Source organism: Anabrus simplex, chromosome 7 (genome assembly GCF_040414725.1).
Source record: "Anabrus simplex isolate iqAnaSimp1 chromosome 7, ASM4041472v1, whole genome shotgun sequence".
NCBI classification, from domain to species: Eukaryota; Metazoa; Arthropoda; class Insecta; order Orthoptera; family Tettigoniidae; genus Anabrus; species Anabrus simplex.
In genome coordinates this window covers 112,740,858-112,762,502 of record NC_090271.1, presented here as the reverse complement: position 1 = coordinate 112,762,502, position 21,645 = coordinate 112,740,858, and the positions used below count along the sequence as shown (strand labels likewise).

The 21,645-nt window shown below is 41.3% G+C and overlaps 2 protein-coding genes across 4 annotated transcripts in view; one reads left to right on the top strand and one right to left on the bottom strand.

Annotated features, from left to right (window-relative positions):
• Positions 1–17,526, top strand: part of LOC136877313 (bile salt-activated lipase) — a 325,663-nt gene extending 308,137 nt beyond the window's left edge. For all 3 annotated transcript variants that reach the window (XM_067151247.2, XM_067151248.2, XM_068228608.1), the window contains 3 exons: positions 2,855–3,002; positions 6,163–6,298; positions 17,294–17,526. In XM_067151247.2, coding sequence (XP_067007348.2) covers positions 2,855–3,002; positions 6,163–6,298; positions 17,294–17,471 — 462 coding nt within the window. In that variant the 3' untranslated portion in view covers positions 17,472–17,526. The remainder of the gene's footprint in view (positions 1–2,854; positions 3,003–6,162; positions 6,299–17,293) is intronic.
• Positions 11,273–21,645, bottom strand: part of LOC136877310 (juvenile hormone esterase) — a 129,978-nt gene continuing 119,605 nt past the window's right edge. Inside the window, exon 11 of the mRNA XM_067151244.2 lies at positions 11,273–11,453. The gene's annotated coding sequence lies outside the window, so the exon portion shown is untranslated. The remainder of the gene's footprint in view (positions 11,454–21,645) is intronic.

The following is a 21,645-nucleotide window of genomic DNA, read 5'->3' as shown; positions in this document are numbered from 1 at the left end:
AATGCCGAGTAGATTTACAAGGTAGGGCTGCCTGGCCGAGGCAGTAAGGGCGTGCTTGATTCGCCCGGAAGGACGTGGGTTCGAATCCCCGTCAGGAAATCGTAAACTTTAAGAAATGAGATTTCCACTTCCGGAGGTGCATATGGCCCTGAGGTTCACTCAGGCAAAGGCGGCCGGGCGTAGAGCTAATCACTCTGTCCCACAAGTGCCGAGTTTGCGGATAGTGGAAGCCTTTCCCTTCCGACCCTCCAAGGGCCTTCATGGCCTGTACGGAGATGACTTTGCTCTTTTACCTTTAGATTTACAAGGTGTAGGATATAAAACGAAGAAAGTGTCAGCCATGAAATCCTCGTGTTGCATGATGTTTATTCTCAGAGAGTACAGTGACCTTTACGGCAAACCCTGAAATTAATCCCCTAGATTTTCCAAATTACGTTGCGAAGGACGCGGAAGACCTCGGATATCAGTCATCTCAGCATTTGTAAATTTTGCAGTGTTAGCAATGTTACTGTGTTAGTAATGCCCTCTCGTGTCCCAAACCGTCTTTCACTTTAGAGATTAGGTCAACATCGCACGGGGACAGATCCGGTAAGTATGGCGGGTGTTTGAGTACTTTCCGCTACCACTGATGAAGTTGCTTCCGGACAGCCTCTGCTGTATGCGGTCTGTCGTTGTCATGGAGAAGGATGGCATTGTTGAGAAGTTCCGGGTGTTTCTCTTCAATTGCACGACGTAACTGTCTCTGTAGGAAGGTTCTGCACTACGTTCCTGTCACTGTTGTACTATGTGGAACGAAGTGACACGCAATCACGCTTCTAACATCGTAAGTCGCAATGACCATCAGCTTCACGGGGCAAGCCGCATGGCTTTTAGTGCCGGGAGTGTCCGAGCACAAGTTCAGCTTGCCAAGTGCAGGTCTTTTGAATTGACGCCTGTAGGCGACCCGCACGTCGTGATGAGAATGAAATCATGATGAAGACGACACATACACCCAGCCCCGTTGCCAGTGGAATTAACCAATAATGGTAAAAATTCCCTACCCTACTAGGAATCGAACCCGGGACCCTGTGACCAATGGCCAGCATGCTAATCGTTTAGCCATGAAGCCGGACGCCATCGTGGTGATCCTGCATGTCGCCATTCTGCAGACTGGCGTTTGAGCTAAACGTTGAAGGTGCCTTTTCAATGTTAAGTTTCCCAAGCGTACGTTTTCGTCTGACTTGCATCACATTTTCTTTCACTACATGGCCCACTTAAAAGCGTGATTGTACTCGTAAATAACCTATGTCTTAATCAAAGGTATCAGCTATAAGCTTGCCAATTTGAGCTCCATCAGTCAAGTAGATTTAGGCCTGCATGAAAAAACACAGACAGACAAACATTCAAAGTTTTAGACTGATTATTGCTGCCATTTTTCCTTCAGTCACAGTTCTCAAGGGATCTTTTTTTCAACAAGTTGCTTTACGTCGCACCGACACAGAAAGGTCTTATGGCGACAATGGCACAGGGAAGGGCTAGGAGTGGGAAGGAAGCGGCCGTGGCCTTAATTAAGGTACAGCCCCAGCATTTTCCTGGTGTAAAAATAGGAAACCATGAAAAACCATCTTCAGGGCTGCTTACAGTGGGGTTCGAGCCCACTGTCTCCCGAATACTGGATACTGACCGCACTTAAGCGACTGCAGCTATCGAGCTCTGTTCTCAAGGGAACCCTTTGATATTCCGGGATGATACAAAGCCTTTGTTACCCGGAGCCGGCCTCGCTGTGCAGGTGTAGCGTAGGCCTACTTGCCTCTTATCCAGAGATCCCAGGTTCGATTCCCGGTCAGGTCATGATTTTAACCTGCATCTGAGGGCTGGTTCGAGGTCCACTCAGCCTATTTGATTATAATTGAGGAGCCATCTGATGGTGAGATGGAGGCCTCGGTCTAGAAACCAACGATAACGACTGAGAGGATTCGTCGTGCTGACCACACGACACCTCGTAATCTGCAGGTCTTCGTGCTGAGCAGCGGCCGCTTGGTAGGCCATTGTCATTCGGGGCTATTGCGCCATGGGGTTTGGTTTATGTTACCCGGAATGATATTATCTTTCAATTGGTGAAATACATTTCAAAATCGGTCCACCGAGCTCGATAGCTGCAGTCGCTTAAGTGCGGCCAGTATCCAGTATTCGGGAGATAGTAGGTTCGAACCCCACTGTCGGCAGCCCTGAAGATGGTTTTCCGTGGTTTCCCATTTTCACACCAGGCAAATGCTGGGGCTGTACCTTAATTAAGGCCACGGCCGCTTCCTTCCCACTCCTAGCCCTTTCCTGTCCCATCATCGCCATAAGACCTATCTGTGTCGGTGCGACGTAAAGCATCTAGCAAAAAAAAATCGGTTCATCTCATGATCCACCTTTCATATCCACATGCAGATATGGGAAGACTCCTTCCTTCCTTCCTTCCTTCCTTCCTTCCTTCCTTCCTTCCTTCCTTCCTTCCTTCCTTCCTTCACCGATCTATCTATACCGTAGTACGGTCACAAGTACGATCTGTATCGCATGGGCACACTTTTATGCCCAGACGTCATCTGTATTAAAGAAGTAATTACCAGTGTGTTTTGGAGTTGTATGTAAATGAAGAGATGTGTATAAACACAAACAAGCAATCCCTGAACCATAGGAATTTACCACACTCGATTAAAATCCTTGGTCAGGCCAGGAATCGAAAGTGGGACCCACCAAACCGAAGATTACTTCGCTGGCCATTCCACCAAGATGTCGATATATTTGCATTTGATATTCCAGTTCTGATTTTCTGAGAAAATTGACTCGAAGTCATACACTGTACTTCATAATTTTTTTCTTCTTACAGATGACAACAGACACAGAGTTCTTGATACCTCTACGGAAGAGCCTTAATCTACAAGCAAATTACTCAAAACAGCCCCAGTATCTATACTTGATGACATTTAACGGCAATATTTCGTTGAAACGTGCGGTAGGCGTACCTGATCTAAAAGGTAAGTTATTAAGAATACATGGAATGAATAACTTTCATTACTTTTAATACTGAGAAGGGAAAGTTAGATCTGATAAAATAATACCCTCTACATTAAGAAATATGATTATTCATTTTACACAATTTAATTTGTGTCTGTGTACGAAACGTTGACTGCGGAGTCCAAGAAGTAGAACTTTAATAGATCTAAGAAGCAGAAGAACCATGAACACTGCAAAGATTTAGTTGAGAACTGACTAATAACATTAGTAGATGTACCTACCTGGTCAACTTAACTCTGCAAGCGGAAATAACGCGAAGCAAACCTAGACCTTGCTGTGAGCTTGCATCCGGGAGATAGTAGGTTCGAATCCCACTATCGGCAGCCCTGAAAATGGTTTTCCGTGGTTTCCCATTTTCACACCAGGCAAATGCTGGGGCTGTACCTTAATTAAGGCCACGGCCGCTTCCTTCCAACTCCTAGGCCTTTCCTATCCCATCGTCGCCATAAGACCTATCTGTGTCGGTGCGACGTAAAGCCCCTAGCAAAAAAAAAAAAAACAAAAAAAAACTAGACCTTCGACGTCCCCTCCCGTCCTCCCATACGCCTGGCTTCCTGTGCCGAAGAAACAGTTATTGCTATCCCATCTGTTTGACAGCTTGTGAATGGTGTAAAGTCATCTGTTAACCATAGTGCTCTAAGTTGCTCTACATGGGTGCTGTGGTTGTTCAGAGTTGTTTCTCTTCGTTCATACCAGCGGTACACTGTCTTTTAAGAAAACTATTCACAGCGAAGGGTGGCGAATTATTAGGAATCTAATAAAGCATTGTAACGAAGAGAAGAATGCAGGGCATTCAATAGCACAAATCGCTAATGCTACAAGGAGGAATGCAATCGCTACTGGTGCTTCTCAAAGAACAATATATCAGACCAGAGAAGGCATTGTAATAGCAGAACCTACTGGCTTCAAATTTTCAGCTCCAGACAAGGAAAAAAATCCTCTTTAAAAATATCGCCGAACAACTTTCACCCTCTACATTAAGAAATATGATTATTCATTTTACACTGTTAAAAAGAAGTTCCTACTCTGAGAATTTATCAGCCAAGAACGCCTTGAATTATACAGGAGATACAGAAACATTGAGAAAATTAGTAAAATCCGCGGGATTACAATTTAAGAAATGCATCAACACCAAGCATGTGTTAATGGAGCGGGACGACATCGTTTCTTATCCTGCCAGATACTTACGGACCCTGAAACAGAACAGGGAATCTGAAAATCCTAAACTAGTTACGTATTTAGATAAACATGGATTCATTCTCATTATAGTCTCCTTAATGTCATTAATGGCAAACGATGACGGATTTGATGTGCGGAGGAATAACAGCTCAGATCAAAGATTTTATATTGCCGATACTGCTGGTAGATATGAATTTACACCCGGTGCCTTGCTAACATTCAAGGGGAAATTAAAAAGTGGCGGTTATCGTAATGAAATGAATATTGAACATTTTAAAAGTTGGGCTGAAAATATACTTTTACCAAGATGAGCAACAAATGAACTGATTATTATGCACAACGCTCCACCAACATAAGCATCAAAGAAAATATCCGTGATTGGCGAGAAACAAACAGTGTAACTGAGGACGAAAATCTCAACGAAATTGAACTATTAGAACGAGTTAAAATCCAGTGGTCCCCATTTAACGCGTACTGTCTTTTAAGGTAGAGACGCATTGCAGACTCTGTGCTTGTGGCTCACTAATTATGAACCTCTGGTTAATGGACAGAGAATGACGAATATAATAATGTTATGGTGAGAGGTGAGGGAGTCCAGTAACCCGTAGTGAGAACGTGCATGTGAGATTGTAGAAGTACTTGCGAGCAAGAACACATCCATGGTTCATAGGATAAAAGATAAACATTTATAGCTGCACAGTACTGTATAAGGATTGATTTTACATCTTTACCTTATTGACACTTGATAAAAGAAACCATCATAAACTAATTTTACGACGTACATTCCTTTAGGATTATACTATTATAAGCAATGTATGACAAAAGTCAAGTATACAAGGTGACTCAGAATGAATGCGACAATGCTTTGGATGTACGGAACAACAAATTGATCATTTTTCAAGAGAGGATCAATATTCAAACATGGATGCATTGGGCACTGTGGGACGTCGACTTTTGACAAGGCTTCGGATATGGCAATTCGTGTGTGTTCTACACTCTGTGAATAAACCTCCATGAACCTAACAAAAGTATTACAACGTGCATTATATTTCAAAAGAAGTTCGAATTGTCGATCTCCAACTTCGATACAGAGCCTTCATCGGTGGTGCAGAGTTTTCTTGAAAACTACCTCAAAGCAATTCATAGCATGAGTAATTTTCTTTTACTTATTTTTCGTTGTAATACGTAAACAATTTAATTCTGTCCCCATTATTATCACCCCCCTGTGGGTGGGGGCGGTAGAATAACACCCACGGTATCCCTTGCCTACCATAAGAGGCGACTAAAAGGGTCCCCAGGGGCTCTGAGCTTTGGAGCGCGGGTTAGCGACCACGGGGCCCTTAGCTGAGTTCTCGAATTGCTTCCACTTACTTTTGCTAGGCTCCTCGCTTTCATCTATCCTATCAACCTCTCTCGGTCAATTCTTGTTCTTTTCCGACCCCGACGCTATTAGGTTTCCGAAGCATAGGGAGTCTTTCATTTTCACGCCCTTCGTGGCCCTTGTCTTTCTTTGGCCGATATCTTCATTCTTCGAAGTGTCGCACCCCTTCCATTTTTTCCTCTGATTAGTGTTATATAGAGGATGGTTGCCTAGTTGTACTTCCTCTTAAAACAGTAATCACCATCACCATCCATTATTGTCAATGCTTCGGTCATATACGACGATTTATCTTAAACTTTAACCCTTTACTGCATAGCGTTGCCATGAGGCAACATATAACTTTTTTTTTATCTATGTAAGTGAATACAGATTGTGGTCAGGTGAGAGGAGTCTTTTTCTATCTTCACCAAACATATCTTAGTTAAGAAATGATATAGGTTTCTCTGAAAACTTCTTGTTGGAGCCTCGCTGATCTGCTAGGCAATATAGTAAAATTTAGATTACGGTTCTATCTGCAATATATTTGAAGCACATTCTCAGTGTCGGTAACTTCTGTACAGGTGTATGTCACGCAGAAGAGCTTGGTTATTTATGGTACATTAAACTGCTTCCCTACCAGCAGTATCCGCAATCATCGCCCGAGATGGAGACGGTGAACAGGATGGTTACTATGTGGACAAATTTCGCAAAGACTGGGTAAGTACGGAAATATCATATAGATATCTGAAAACATACTCAGAACAGTAATCAAATCCTTCGTTTGACTGTCGTCTTCACAGGACACTGTCAAATAATACAACCTCGTGCTGAGCAATAGAACTTGAGTGTCATTCTAAACTCGGGACAGAGAGAGATCAAAACTCGAAAATCCGAGTTAACTCGTGGTTGGGACAGCGGAAAGTGTATGTTGACTTCCGAATAGTGAGATTGAAAGAGTTAAAACTATCCCTTGGAAAATTTTTCGAAAGAAATTTAGCTCAATTATTTACCACCATCCACATTCCAGCCTTTAAGTACGTTTACTGCGATTTGGCATTTACTATAGCAGGCCTTCAGAAGGCCTGAAGTCCGCATTTTTCATCTTATGTTACTGTACCGGGCGGTACACCTCCACGCCGCTAATTCAAACTTTGCGCCAGTTGAAAATCCTCTGCTGGAGGAAGTCCGAACTTTATCTAATGTATTAATTTTCAAGTTACCCAGAAGATGTCACTACTTGGAAATTTTGAAGTTTCTGAACTGGGTCGTTTTCGACGTATTTTTGTTTTGCGTGTAGTAAGAAGTGTGAACTTTCTCTTCTAGAGGACACTACTGAAGAACTACTATAGTGCACCCTAGTGCAAGGTAAAGAATGTTTTTTTTGGAGAAATTTTTATTTCAAAAGTTTGTTTCTTGTTAAATTTCTTTCTGGTATTGTTTAAGTTGGCTGTATACCCCTTTCTTTCCCCTTGTTTTGAATTTAGCCAATCCAGAATTTCTTTAATTAATTTATGACCAATAAGGGGTTTCTTCTTCAAACTGGATATGCTGCTTAACCCTAACCAATAAATGATTGTGGGCGGGTGTTTTCTTTCCTGAAACGCCTCGAACTTTCCGCGAGAGTATATAAACTGCTGATTTTAGGGTCTCTGCGCCACTTCTGTACCATCTCCCAGTGTGTAAAGTACATAGCAGGGGGCGGGAAGCGCCTCTTTCTTCGGACAGCAGTTCAACAACCAGTAATGGCCGTATAATAACTTTTTTTCTTGCTAGCTCAGCAGTTTAACTCTCGGGACGGGTCCGAAGCTTCTCCACCATGTAACTTTTCCCTAAAATGTAAAGACTCTTGGTTTCTATTCTCTTTTAAGTTACATATTGGGATAGAGAGTGCTTAACCCTCTCGAGCTCCCACTCATAATGTTTTGAGGTGAACTTACCTTTCACAACCAATTCTTCTTCAACGTAATGTAAATTGTTTCCTTCTAAAGTCACCTCGTTAGTATGGGATTAGCCCTTGCATTTGTGGCCTAGCGCCAGATTAGGTTTTAAAACAAAATGTATTAGGAGTGCAGTTCGCCTCCTCTCACATTGGTATTTTAGAGGCCATGTAATTATCCTTTTCTCGCTTAATAGGCCTCAGTAGGTTGGGTATTTTACCCCTGTGTTTACGTCCTTAGAGGACAGCTTGAAGGTCGAGTTAGGTGTGGCCTTTCGGTAGGCTTAAAACTTTAAGAGCGGATCGCTCTTTTGAAATTTGTTTCTGCGTGCCTCTAGGAGGTCTTACTGTGTAATTTGGAGCAAGTACTCCTGGGCATGATTGGGGTTTTCTGCCCCTTTGTTAAACCTTATGTACATGTAAGCTTGGGCTAACTGCTCAAGAATTGTGAGTTCGGGGCTCGAAGCCCAAAGCCTTAAATACTGTTGTTGCTCTTTTGTTGCCTTGCTACTCTGTACCTGCCATTCGTGTTATTTCTGAATTTTGAAAAGAAAATATAACCTGGTTAAATTTTACATTAACTTTAATTTCGTAGTTTGAGACCCGTTCACCCCCGCACCTTCTTTCACCTCTACCTACCACAAAAATACGGTAACAGTTACAATAGCTTGCAACAGTAAGACTTCAGAAGGAAAGTAGATTTCCCAGAGCTCCATCCTATAGAAAATCTTTGAGTTGTATAACAGTGCGTTATGTCTTGGGAGATTTCTCTCCTTATCTAATTAAACGCAACATTTGCGTTGACTTTTTGCTTCGAACCACCACAACCCACATTACGAACAGTTTTTTAGGAAGAATTTGTTACCATACATTCAGAAATGTTCAAACACCTGATGGCAAGCTTTCCGACTAGAATTAGTGCTGTCCCAAAGGCAATGACTCTCAAGTTTAAATCACCCGTACACATATTGCATCCCAAGTTCCTCCAGGTGTGTTGACAATGGCTGAAATAGTATAACAAATTATTTACATTAACAAGGTTATTGGACTGTCAAGGAAAGTAAACATTAACCACAGTAGTCTCTTAGCCCACTTAGAGGAACTTAACAACTGTGTGATATACCGGGTGGAGGAAATAAAACTGACCCGGAAAATATCTACAATAGGACTGACGCGGGATTGGCCCTTGTTAAAGATCCTCACAGAAGATGCTGGAAATGGCCTCATTTAAAGAAATGGAAGACTGAGGATCCCAAAGTCCTGACTCCACTTGTCTCGGAAACCACCGGCAGAACTCAACACGTGAAGGCTCGTCTGGACGCTTTAACGCAAGCACAGCAGTAAATTTTTAAGGATACAGATGCTGGTCCTTTTTGATCTCTTACATAACAACGAAAGAGCTTACAAGCTCTACTTTTAAGTTTACATAATGTATGTATGTATGTTCAATCCGTCAGCGATTCCGCTGGTGGGATCCTCAACAGCTCTGCCATTAGCTAGATGCCTATGCATCACTGAAGAGGCGTACTAGGGAAATGAGGAGTGAGGTTGTTTCTCGTTGCTTTCCTCACCGAGTCAGAGTTGCTATTACATATCAGTCTGCCAAGCCCACTGAAATGCATGCACCAGCCGACCCTATGAGCAACATTTTCACACCATTCATAGCAGGGACTGGCCGCATAGGGATTGGCATTACCAGCATCGCTCATACCTCAGTCACTTTCATATTGTCAAAGCCAAGGATAGGACAGAGACAGATCCATGAAAGTAACAACATTCCTCTAGCCTATACCAGAAGACATAGTGCAATGTAAACACTAGGTCCTGCCAACAAAGGCATAAGTTTACATAAAGGTTAGAATTACATTACTCGGCCTCTCTAGGCAAAACATACAACTTACAATACCTTTACACAGGGGTATCTAGTACCCGTACTACTGGACCTTCGTAAACAAGAAGAACAGGTTAATATTACTGGCCCTAGATCATCATCATCATCATCATCATCATCATCATCATCATCATTCTCCTATTTTTTTCTATTTTTATGTTTTATTTTTATCATAATATTCTATTGTTTAGTAGTTGCAAGATGTTTCAATTGTAAGTGTATTTATTTCAATTTTGCACATGTAGATACTGTATTTTCTGGTTAGATGGAAGAGAGGGCCTAATGGCCTTAATCTTGCCAGACAAAATAAATCCATTGTATTGTATTGTAATCCCAAGCTACTGACGTGACTAGAAGAACACGTTAATGAATTCTTTACAGAAAGATAAACAGTTACAAAATCGTAGTCACCTCAAGATAAATTGAAGGGGAAGTCGAGAGGGTAACGCACTCTCTATCCCCGATTTACAGTTTAAGTCTTTATGAATTTTTACATCAGCAAGAAGAAAGTTTGCATTTTAGAAAACAGATAGCTGCATAGTTAAAGATTACGACCTTTCCCGGGGGTAAGTTTGCGGAGATAGCTACAGAGATAGAAAACTGGTACCATTACCTGGGCCTGCCGAAGAATGAGGCACCCCGTCTCCTGTCTTAACACACACACTCAGAAATTCGACGATCAATAAGACAAGGTAGCTTGAAAAAGCCGCAGCTTATATACCCGAGAGGAGGGTTCGAGAAGGCTCTGTACTAAATCCGGACACACCCTCTCATTTGTATTGGCTCACCCAAAATGCTACAAGAAGCCTCTGATAGGCTGAAAAATAATTACAGTAAATTTGTGATTGGCCAGACTCAAAAGCTGGCGGGAAAAGAAGGAAGTGTTGCAAACCATGAAGTACCAAAATAAATGCAAGTCAATTTAGTTGCGAAAACCTATACACACAAAACTTCTTCAAATCATTAATTATTCCACCTTGCACCAGAGTGCATGACCACAGTTTTTATAGCAGAGACATCTCTGGAGAAATGTTTAAACTTATTGCTGTACACCAAAACAGAAAAGGAACTCCAGTCAGTTTAGGAAACTTTAAAATAACAAATTGCTCAGCTATTCAGTAGTGACATCTTCTGATCAATGTCCCAATTGTATGCATTAGAAGTTTCACGTTTGGTTCAATAAATAGTGTTCCTTAAGGCGCTTCTTTTAAACGTGCGGGGTTGAGGTGTACCTCCCGGTGCAGTAATAATACAGGATGGGCAAAATAAAACTGGCCGTAAAATATTTATAAGACTGATGTGGGATTGATCCTTGTTAATGAACTGCCCGTCAGAGGAAATGCTGGAAACCGTGATTTCGATGCACCAACCGATTGTTGTCACATTTCTGCGAGTTCGGATCTCCTGAGTACGTTGCTTTGTCATTACGTGTGAGTGAGTGAGTGAGTGAGTGAGTGAGAGGAGCGGACATGTTTGAAGACTGAAAATGTCAAACGTTCGCCATTTTCTAAATTTTACAGGAGAAGGAAAAATCTGTCTATCTCTGTTTGGATGTAATTTATTACATCAAAAAGATGTATGCAGGCAGGTTCCTACTACAGAAATCTTTTGTATTAGAAAACTTAGCCAAAAATACAATGGTTTAGGGGAAACAAAGGAATAACAAAAAGAACGTTCTATGTGCCATATGATGATAGAGTCAGTTACAAGTGCCATTCAACCTGTTGTTACACTTTATTTAAGGGTTTAGAAGGATATAATAATAGCAATAACATAAATTATTTGCAGGAACATATACAATTGTATTAGGTATACACAAAATACTGCACCTTATTAAGGAGAAAAGTACAAAAAATGTATTTTATTTAAGAAAAAATGTCCATCAATCTTCACATTCTCTCCTGACAACTGACAGTGATCTGCATTAAACCTAACAAGTACGTTTCTTGTTTGCTTTCACTCTTTAATCCATGATAATCATTGTAAAGTTTCAGCTTCCATTGAAAATGTACATCTGCACACTTGTAACCGCACCTACAGGACACCTAAAACAATATGCACATAAATATCCTTTATTGTAGAAGTAGCATTAAAAAGTACGCTAGGACAGATAATACATAAAATATTGATCAGAGAATTCAAAGTTTATTCTTGATATCCATTTCAATTGAAATAACACAACATTTTCATTATTGTCCTCTATAGTTGATACCTCATTCGTGGGCAATTGTTTATTTGGAACAACAAACAGCCTTTGTATTTCTATTCTCATAACATTTTCCCGATATTCGTTTCTTCGTTTGTTCTCTTCTCCAGTTATGTTTTACCTTTCCCGATCTCAACTTTTCTCCTTCCATTATAAACAATGTTTTATTCCATTTATTAAGGCACTTTCTAACTACGTACAATTTCCCGCTCTCAACACACAGAACAAAACACTCGTAAAAAGGAGCATGGCACTTGGAACAAGAGATGGCAGCACAGCATGGCTCCTAGAACAGCGCTATCTGTTACATATTCTTTGAACTACTTACTCCGTGTATTGGCTCTTGGAACCCGGCTAGGTATCTGCTCCTGGGCACATAGAACGTAGCCTACTTGTGAAATAAAACTTCTTTTTTTAAACTGGCACTTAGAACGTTTGACATTTCCACTCTTCGTTTAGTGACCAGTGAAATACAACACAAAATGGCGCTCACGATAAAACAGTGCATGTTCATTGTCGAGTGTTATGAGAAGCACGACTCGTGGAAAACCTGTGCGAAACTGTTTGCGCAAGAGTTTAAGACTGGAAATGTTTTTGGAAAAACGTCCAGTAAAGTCTGCAATGCAAAACTTAGTGGCAAAATGGCGTGAAATGGACTCTGTAGCGAATGAAAACCGTTACTATCCGAAAAGAGTTCGAACACCAGAAAACATTCCTTGAATCAAGGAAAGTTTGGAACGAAGTCCGACCAAATCTCATCGCCGCTTATCTGTACAAGTGGGAATTAAGAGATCTTCATGTCGAAACATTATCATAAAGGACCTGCATCTGTATTCTTACAAATTTACTGTTGTGCATGTGTTAAAGCGTCCAGACGAACCTTCGCGTGTTGAGTTCTGCCGGTGGTTTCTGACTGAAGTGGAATCAGGACTTTTGGATCCTCAGTTTTCCATTTCTACAGATGAGGCCATTTCCAGCATCTTCTGTGATGTTCATTAACAAGGGCCAACCCCGTGTCAGTCCTATTGTATCTATTTTCTGGACCAGTTTTATTTAGCCCACCCTCTCTATCACGCAGTTGTTGAGTTTCTCTGAATGGGCCAAAAGACAACTGTTCTTAATGTTTACTTTCCATGATAGTCCAATAACTTTGTTAACAATTTGTTAGCCTATTTCAACCATTGTCAAAACACCTGGAGAAACCTGGGATATAATGTGTATAAGGGCGATTTAAACTTGCCTTTGGGACAGCAGTAACTCTAACCGGAAGGCTTGCCATCAGGTGTTTGAACATTTCTGAATGTATGGTAACAAATTCTTCCTAAAAAGCTGTTCGTAATGTGGGTTGTAGGGGTTCGAAGCAAAAAGTCAACGCACTGTTATACAACTCAAAGATTTTCTATAGGATGGAGCTCTGGGAAAGCTACTTTCCTTCTGAAGTTTTGCTGTTGCAAGCTATTGTAACATAAGATGAAAAATGCGGACTTCAGGCCTGCTGAAGTCCTGCTATGCTAAATGCCAAATCGCAGTAAACGTACTGAAAGGCTGGAAAGTGGAAGAATGAAAATAATTGAGCTAAATTTCGTTTAGAATAACCAGAAACTTATGAGGAGCTACAGGAAGAGGCAACGAAAAGTTATCAGCACTTTAGCGGGTCCTGCGCCGCTGGAGGACTGGGGACATTGTTGCCTTGCTCCCGAGTGGCGGGGATAGAATTCGCGATCAGGCTGCGCAGTGAGCATGGTTAGCGGTAAGCGTACGAAATGAGCGCGTGGAGTTCTTGTTGGGCGCATATTATTAATATTTCATTCCTACACTTGCTGTTGATTTTTTTTTTTGTGTGTGTTACCGTAGCTATTAGAATGACGTATTGGACAATGGAACAGATGTTCAATGAACGAGTAATTGGTCGTGGACTTTGTCCCCCTCGTTCGCCCGACTGAAGTGTCTGCGATTTTTATTTGTGGAGAATTTTAAAACATGAAGTGTACAAGAACAATCCACGCACTTCTGAAGCCCTGAAGAATGTACTCATACGACTGCTACTTGAAATTTCAGAAGATACAAATATTTGAGAATTTTTTACACCGATGCAACGCTTCTTGCGAAAACGATGGGAATCGTTTTCAACAGCTGCTTTAATGAAAAGTATAATTCACTATTAGCTCTTAACCCTAGAAGAGGAAATTATTCCTGAAAGTAGTGAAAGTGACAGCGAAGTACAAGGTGCCTCGGAAGCAATGGGAATTTCCGATAACCGGACTGATGTTATTATTAGCAGTACGTCAATATTTGAAGAAGCCAGTGAAGGGATAAGTATGGACTGTTGATATTTGTGTAGACTATTATAAAGACTTCGATCACAACACAGGAAAGAAAGAAACTGACCTAAGAAAACTAGGATTAGCTGGGAGTTCGAAATTCGTGGAAAGAACTCAAAATCCGTTCCGAGAAAAAAAATTGCGTCTTACTTAGCATTCGAAAAGAAAAAAATGAAGAATTGTGGGGGGAATATGTAAGAACATAATTGGTTGTTTCAGGATATCATGTTTTAAGAATGAATTATCTATCAGAAATTATTTTTAGAGCAAAATATTCCAACAATTCCCGTTGTTCAAAAAATTAATTGTATTTTACGATAGTTAGAAATCGTGACAATATTTTTATTACTTCTGTCATATTCACGTAGATAAGTTTTTCAGCTTTCTATTGGTGAATAATATGGGTTTATTGGGACTAATATGTGAATACGGGCATGATTTTATTTTCGTGGTGTACATTGAGGAAAAAACTGCAGCATTTGACAGATAAACCTGCAGCAGTTCTAGGGTTAACTAATAGTTTAGTCCCGCCCGCGCTGCTACAGCTTACCGGTGAGTCTAGCGATGGATTGCGAGCAACCTGTCCCCCGACATCCGCTCCATAGTGCGGTAACTTATCGCTGCCCTGAATTTTAGACAAAATACAGTAAGATTTCAGAAGAAAACTCTCTTCCCCAGAGTTCAAATATATAGAATTTAGTCTACAGCGTGTATTAGAACTATGCCGACAAATAAATCATGGATGCTCTTCGTATTATGGTAAGAACGATGGTGCAATCGGATTGGGGAGAATTCTTTTTTCCGGGGAAATCAGGTTACTTTTTACTTTCGGGCGCTCAGTTCAAATCGACAAACTTGCCGTATTTTCTGTGCAAGAGAGCCAGCCGCTGCCTGTTGCTGTGCGTCAGAGGAGGGGAAGTGGGAGATAGAGTTTCTCGTTCGTTTCGCATAGTCGGTTTGCAGGTCCGGTAGGCAGTGCACAAATTGACTACTATTCGAATGCCATAGAAAGGGAAGATGAACTTGTACCAAGAATACCGGCAGCTTTCCAGATCGTTAGCGACACACCGCACATCCTGAACAGAGTCCAAAGGTCACTACTACACTGCTGTAAACTGTGCAACGAAATAGGACGGAAGCTTATTGAACATCGGTTGTATTGTTTCCTTCGTTCAGTGCATTGAAGTAGGACGGAGGATTATTGAACATCGGTTGTATTGTTTCCTTCGCTCAGTGCATTGAAGTAGGACGGAAGCTTATTGAACATCGGGCGTATTGTTTCCTTCGTTCAGTGCATTGAAGTAGGACGGAGGCTTATTGAACATCGGGCGTATTGTTTCCTTCATTCAGTGCATTGAAGTAGGACGGAGGCTTATTGAACATCGGGCGTATTGTTTCCTTCATTCAGTGCATTGAAGTAGGACGGAGGCTTATTGAACATCGGGCGTATTGTTTCCTTCGTTCAGTGCATTGAAGTAGGACGGAGGCTTATTGAACATCGGGCGTATTGTTTCCTTCGCTCAGTGCATTGAAGTAGGACGGAGGCTTATTGAACATCGGGCGTATTGTTTCCTTCGCTCAGTGCATTGAAGTAGGACGGAGGCTTATTGAACATCGGGCGTATTGTTTCCTTCGCTCAGTGCATTGAAGTAGGACGGAGGCTTATTGAACATCGGGCGTATTGTTTCCTTCGTTCAGTGCATTGAAGTAAGACGGAGACTTATTGAACATCGGGCGTATTATTTCCTTCGTTCAGTGCATTGAAGTAGGACGGAGTCTTATTGAACATCGGGCGTATTGTTTCCTTCGTTCAGTGTATTGAAGTAAGACGGAGGCTTATTGAACATCGGGCGTATTGTTTCCTTCGTTCAGTATTTCATTCCGTTTACAATATTGTGAGTGAAGGAATACACAATTGTGGGGTGACAGCGTTGCATCTTGGAGCATGTTAAATAATAAAGAACGTTACTGCGACCAATAGACGAGAGGAGAAACGACCTGGTGCATTCCTTGCTGCCAATTGTGTCTTTATTACAGTGTGTTCTCGTACTGTGTGTCTGTAATTACGGCTGATTAATAAACGAACCGTGGATATTGCCTCTGAGAGACAAGGACAACCCTGTACGAGTAGAACGAGGGAACTTGTGCATACGCGCGGAGCATTACCTCTGTCTCCAGCATGCACACCACTTCCCCCCCCCCCCCCCCCTTCCCTTCTCTTCCCTGAAACACGGCAGCAGCTTGTGCTCTGGCATAGCAAACAAGGCAAGTTCGTCATTTTGAATCGCGTTCCCGAGGTTATAAAGTGACCTTATTTTCTTGAAAAGAAACATATTCTCCGCAAATCCGATTGCGCCATGGTTCGTAACATAACACGAAGAGAATCCCTGATTTTTTGTCGGTATATTTTTGATAGACCCTGTATAATAATATTTAAAATAAGTAGACCAATGAATTATCTATATATTTAAAAAATGTGTGAAAACTAAAGTCAGTCAGTACGGTCATTCTATCCGGTAGATTTCCTTCATTTTTTTAAACTGAAAGGTATTCATGCACAGATTTCTCATCAGGTACTATAAATCACTTAACTTCCACCTTCCTCAAATTATTTCATTTTTGCAAATTTTTGTCTCTTGGAAGCAATCATATCTTTGGTTCTAATTGAGGTACGCAGTTCTTTTTGGACTTAAAACACTCAGTGGATCAAGCGCTAGGTAATAACTACTTAAATTGGTAGATTCTGAGAAAATTTATGAGTACATTTGTCTCCATGGCGAAGATCTTTGAAGGACTTTTTAACAGTTCGACGCGAAGTGTTGTTCCAAGGAACGTTTAATTCAATTTATTTGTGTGATGTATTTTCAAGTGTTTTATTGAAATATTACATTCTATTATCACAGCAGATCGTGTGCTTTATTTCCTTAACTCGAAACTTTGCAAATACATCCATGAGGGTAGTAATGAACAACACCATACTTTGTACATTGCGGGCGGAACCAGCGGGAAACTGCTAGTTTCTATTTTAAAATGAATCATTAACTAGTACAGAAATCTCCATTCGAAATATATCATTATTCTAGTAGTAGTTTATCTTTGCAAATCGTCACTTACTGAGTGAGTATTGAGAGCAGATTTCCTCGAAGCACATAAACAATATAACAATTTTTGTTATGGAGGTATAAATCACCGCAATACTAATGATTCACACCTGAACGACGATCATCTTTCCAGTGAAAAATATAAACATTAAAAAGGCCTTTTTTTGTATTGCTACCCTCAGAGAAAATAAATGATAGGCCCCATAAACATTTTCTTGTTTTACTACAGGTCGAGTACAGTAATAATATGTTTTCAGGGAGCCTACTCCGGAGGAAACAGAACTTCTTCCTATAAATTGGGAACCATACACACCTTCCAACCCTGCCTATCTCATCATCGACAAGGAACTACGAATGGACAGAAATATCATGAAGAATCGCATGGACTTCTGGGACGATATTTATAAGAAATACACCCACAGTGCTTCGGCTTAAAATAAAATAGATTTTGATACAGTCTGATATTGTATGCAACTGAACTTCATTAGAGAATAAAAGTGAAATGCAATTGCATTTAATAATCCTCATATATTTTTTCTTTACGCTTGTGTTTCAACCGAGCGACTGGCCATGCAGTTAGGATCACGCAGCTGTGACTTGCATTCGGGAGCTAGTGGGTTCGAATCCCACAATCGGCAGTCCTGAAGATGGTTTTCTGTGGGATGTAATCACTATTTCGTGTTGCCTTGGCGGTTCCTAGTGTGGTGTGTTGTCTGAATATGAAGAGGAAAGTGCTGGGGCAAGCACATACACCCAGTCTCCGAGCCAGAAGAACTAATCAGACGCGAATAAAATCCCCGAGCCCGGGACCGTCTGAACCGAAGGCCTCAGCGCTGACCATTCAGCCAAGGAGTCGGACGTGTAGGTCTAGTTTTACATAATTTTCAAAATATATTCAATTTGATTTATGTTGCACAGACACAGGTAGGTCTTTTCTTTCCTTTGCTTTTTTTTAAAATTTGCTTTACGTCCCACCGACACATATAGGTCTTGTGGCGACGTTGGTATAGGAGAAGATTGGGAGTGCGAAGGAAACGGCCGTGAGCTTAATTAGGGTACAACCCCTGCATTTGCCTGGCGTGACAATGGGAAACCACGGAAAAGCATCTTCAGGGTTGCTGACAGTGGGGTTCGAAACTCATAGCTGCGTGACCTTAACCGCATGGCCAACTCGCAAGGTATGTTCAAAATATAATCAGCAATGGCACTGTCTGATTTCCTTTAATATTCCCAAACTCTCTCTTTCATTCCAGGGAAATTTATTTTCTCCTTCACTACATTAAGTAATTTCTGAACTTTTAGAATTTATTTTCTCTTTAAAAAAATCCAACAAATAAGCTACAAACCACTGACTTGTCAAATTCATAAAGATGGAATTTTTTTTTTTTTTTTTTTTTTTTTTTTTGCTAGTTGCTTTACGTCGCACCGACGCAGATAGGTCTTATGGCGACGATGGGACAGGGAAGGGCTAGGAGTGGGAAGGAAGCGACCGTGTCCGTAATTAAGGTACAGCCCCAGCATTTGCCTGGTGTGAAAATGGGAAACCACGGAAAACCATTTTCACGGCTGCCGACAGGGGGGTTCGAACCTACTATCTCCCGATTACTGGATACTGGCCGCACTTAAGCGACTGCAGCTATCGAGCTCGGTATGGATATTTTTGGCACGTGATCGTGACTTCTCCGGTCTTTCAGTTTGTGTTCCAATCTTTTCGGCCTTGTCACACTCTCCGGTAATATTTCGGTTAGTCCTCTCAATCTTACCCATAGCTTTCGCTGCCCATGCACTTCCTTTATTGACAGGGATAATACAATTCTTCTTCTTCTCCTCCCCCTTCCATTCTTCACAAACTTTTAGCGCATTGTAAATTACTTCCCTGCTTTCGGAATGTGTAACGACCCTCGAAATGCCTCTGCGAGGGGATTTCCTCTATCGTTCACTACACAGTGAATTAAAAGATTACCCATTACTGACAGCGTTAAGTAAAGCACACTGAGTCGTATCCAGAGGTGCTCCAGATCGCTCACATCATTTAACAATCGTACTGTACATTTTTATCTGAAAGATTTCTTGTTAACAAAATGCACGCGATAAGTGGCGTGAATTTGTTGGTTGTGTGAGAGAGCATCAAAAACTCCGATACAGTTCGTAAAACCGGGATGCTGTGGAGCCTCCCTTTACAGCTTCTAAGTCGGCAAATCCTCCACCAAATTGCCTTAGTAATGCGATCGTGCAGCGTAGAACCTCCCCCCTAGCAAAAGTAGTTCAAGTAATCAAGATGTTTCCACAGGTCTCCACCGGCAATGATTCGTGGAACCGGTAGTATATAGAAAAAAGTTCAAATCAGTGGAGGCATGCTGGCAAGGTCTCCTTGTTAAGTAATATGGCATAATATATACAGTATATAATTGGATGCTGGTATGTTGAGATTAATAGACTCAAAAACTACTGGACCGGTTTTGCTGAAAATTTCACAGTTTATTCTTATTAATTCTGAGAGGGTTGATGAAGTGTTTTGAACGAAATCCGATGGGTAGTTTTTTATGATGAGCAATTTCAGGTAATTTTATTTAATTGCAAAGCCGCACCAAGATTGGATCGACTTGATGGACAGATTGTCGCAAGGCGACAGCAGCTTACGCTATATCATGGAAGTCAGGTAATAAACGCTCTATACAGGAGGATGGGAACACGTCGCCATGTTTTGTAAAGTAACTTTCTTGATAGGAGGTTCATTCTTGTGCCTGTTATTTGGAAATAGCAGTCCAACATGCCGTGATCGAGATGTACTTTCACGACACAGGACGAACTTTGATAGGTCTGTCCAGTTTAAAGAATGTAAGCTGTGTGTTACATGTGTAAAATATTTAAGAAACTGTGAAAAATATAGAATATCAACAGTCGAATGTCACAAGTTATCACCCACTCCTAACGAAGAGAAACTGGCGGTTCCCAACGAGCAAAGCCGAGTCAGTGTAATCTATCTATAGGTCTATATTATGTATTGCATCTCCTCCTAAACCATTGGAGTAATTTCAACCAAACTTGGTACACTTATGACTTAGTATCATAAGACAAACCTCTTAGGGGTAAGACACCACAAGCACCCTTAAGGGAGGGGGTGAGGTATAAAAATAATCTGAAATAGTATCGAACCGTACTTTTCGGGTCGCTGAGATGAATAGTGGCACTCCGGATTTTTTAAGTACAAGTTCAGCCTCCTATGGGGTGAGAGACGAGTGGGGAGTGAGATATTAAAATTATCGAAAATAGTGTTGAATCCACAGTTTTCGGCGTCGCTGTGATGAATAGCGACATTCCGGATTTTTTAAAAGTCCAAGTTCATCACCCTTTGGGGTGGGGGCGAGGGGGTGAGATATAAGAATAATCGGAAATAGTGACGAATCCGTAGATTTCGGGGTCGCTCAGATGAATCGTGACACTCTGGATTTTTAAAGTCCAGATGAGTGGGGGTGAGGGGGAGTGAGATATAAAAATAATCGAAAATAGTGTCGCGTCCATAGTTTTCGGGTCATTGAGAGAATAGTGGCACTCCGGATTCTTTATAAGTCCAAGTTCATTACCCGTTGGCGTAGGGGGTTAGGGGATGAGTGGGGAGTGAGATGTAAAATATAGGAAATAGTGTCGAATCCACCGTTTTCGTGGTCGCTGAGATGAATAATAACACTCCGGATTTTTAAAGTCAAAGTTCAGTCCCCTTGGCATAAGGGGTGAGGAAGCGTGAAAAATAAAATGACCACAAAGAGACCGAGATTATGGATGTATTTGGGTGTATTTTTTAGCATAGCTGTCAACTAAATTTGGCGCAAATATTACTTACTATGTGTGAAAAATGCTGTGAGGTCAGGACACCCCTAGAAACTTTAGGGGAAGGTCTGAAATAAAAACATAAATTAAAAGATCAATAGTAGTGCAGAATCCATAGTTTTCAGGATTACTGGGGCGATTTGAACCAAACTTGGTACACTTATGACTTACTATTAGGAGACAACCGCGTGGGGGTAGGGGTAGGGGTGAGGGGGGTGGAATATAAAAATTATCGAAAATAGTGTCGAGTCCATACTTTTCTGGATCGCTGAAATGAATAGTGACACTCCGGATGTCGTTTAAGTCCAAGTTGAGCCCTAATCGGCAAGGGCGTGAGAAGGGGTGAAGAAAATAAAATGCCCAAAATGACAGAGATAATGGATGTTTTCGTACATGTTCCAGCATAGCTGTCGACTAAAATTGCTTACTAATATTATCTGCTGTTTGGAAAAAAATACTGTGGGTGGCAAGACACCCCTAGAAGCCGTACGGAAGGGGGCTAAATGGAATTATGACCAAAAACGACCGATGTTAGTGTTGGACTGGACTGTGCGAGTGATTTCAACCAAACTTGATACACTTATGACTTACTATCAGGTGACAAACTGCGTGGAGGTATGATAAACACAGCACCGCTAGGAATGTGGTGGGAGGGGCTGAGATGTAAAAATAATAGAAAATGGTGTCGAATCCATAGTTTTTGGGGTGGCTGAGAAGAATCGTTGAAGTCCATGTTCAACCCCCATCGGCGTGAAGATGAGAAGGGATGGGAAATAAAACG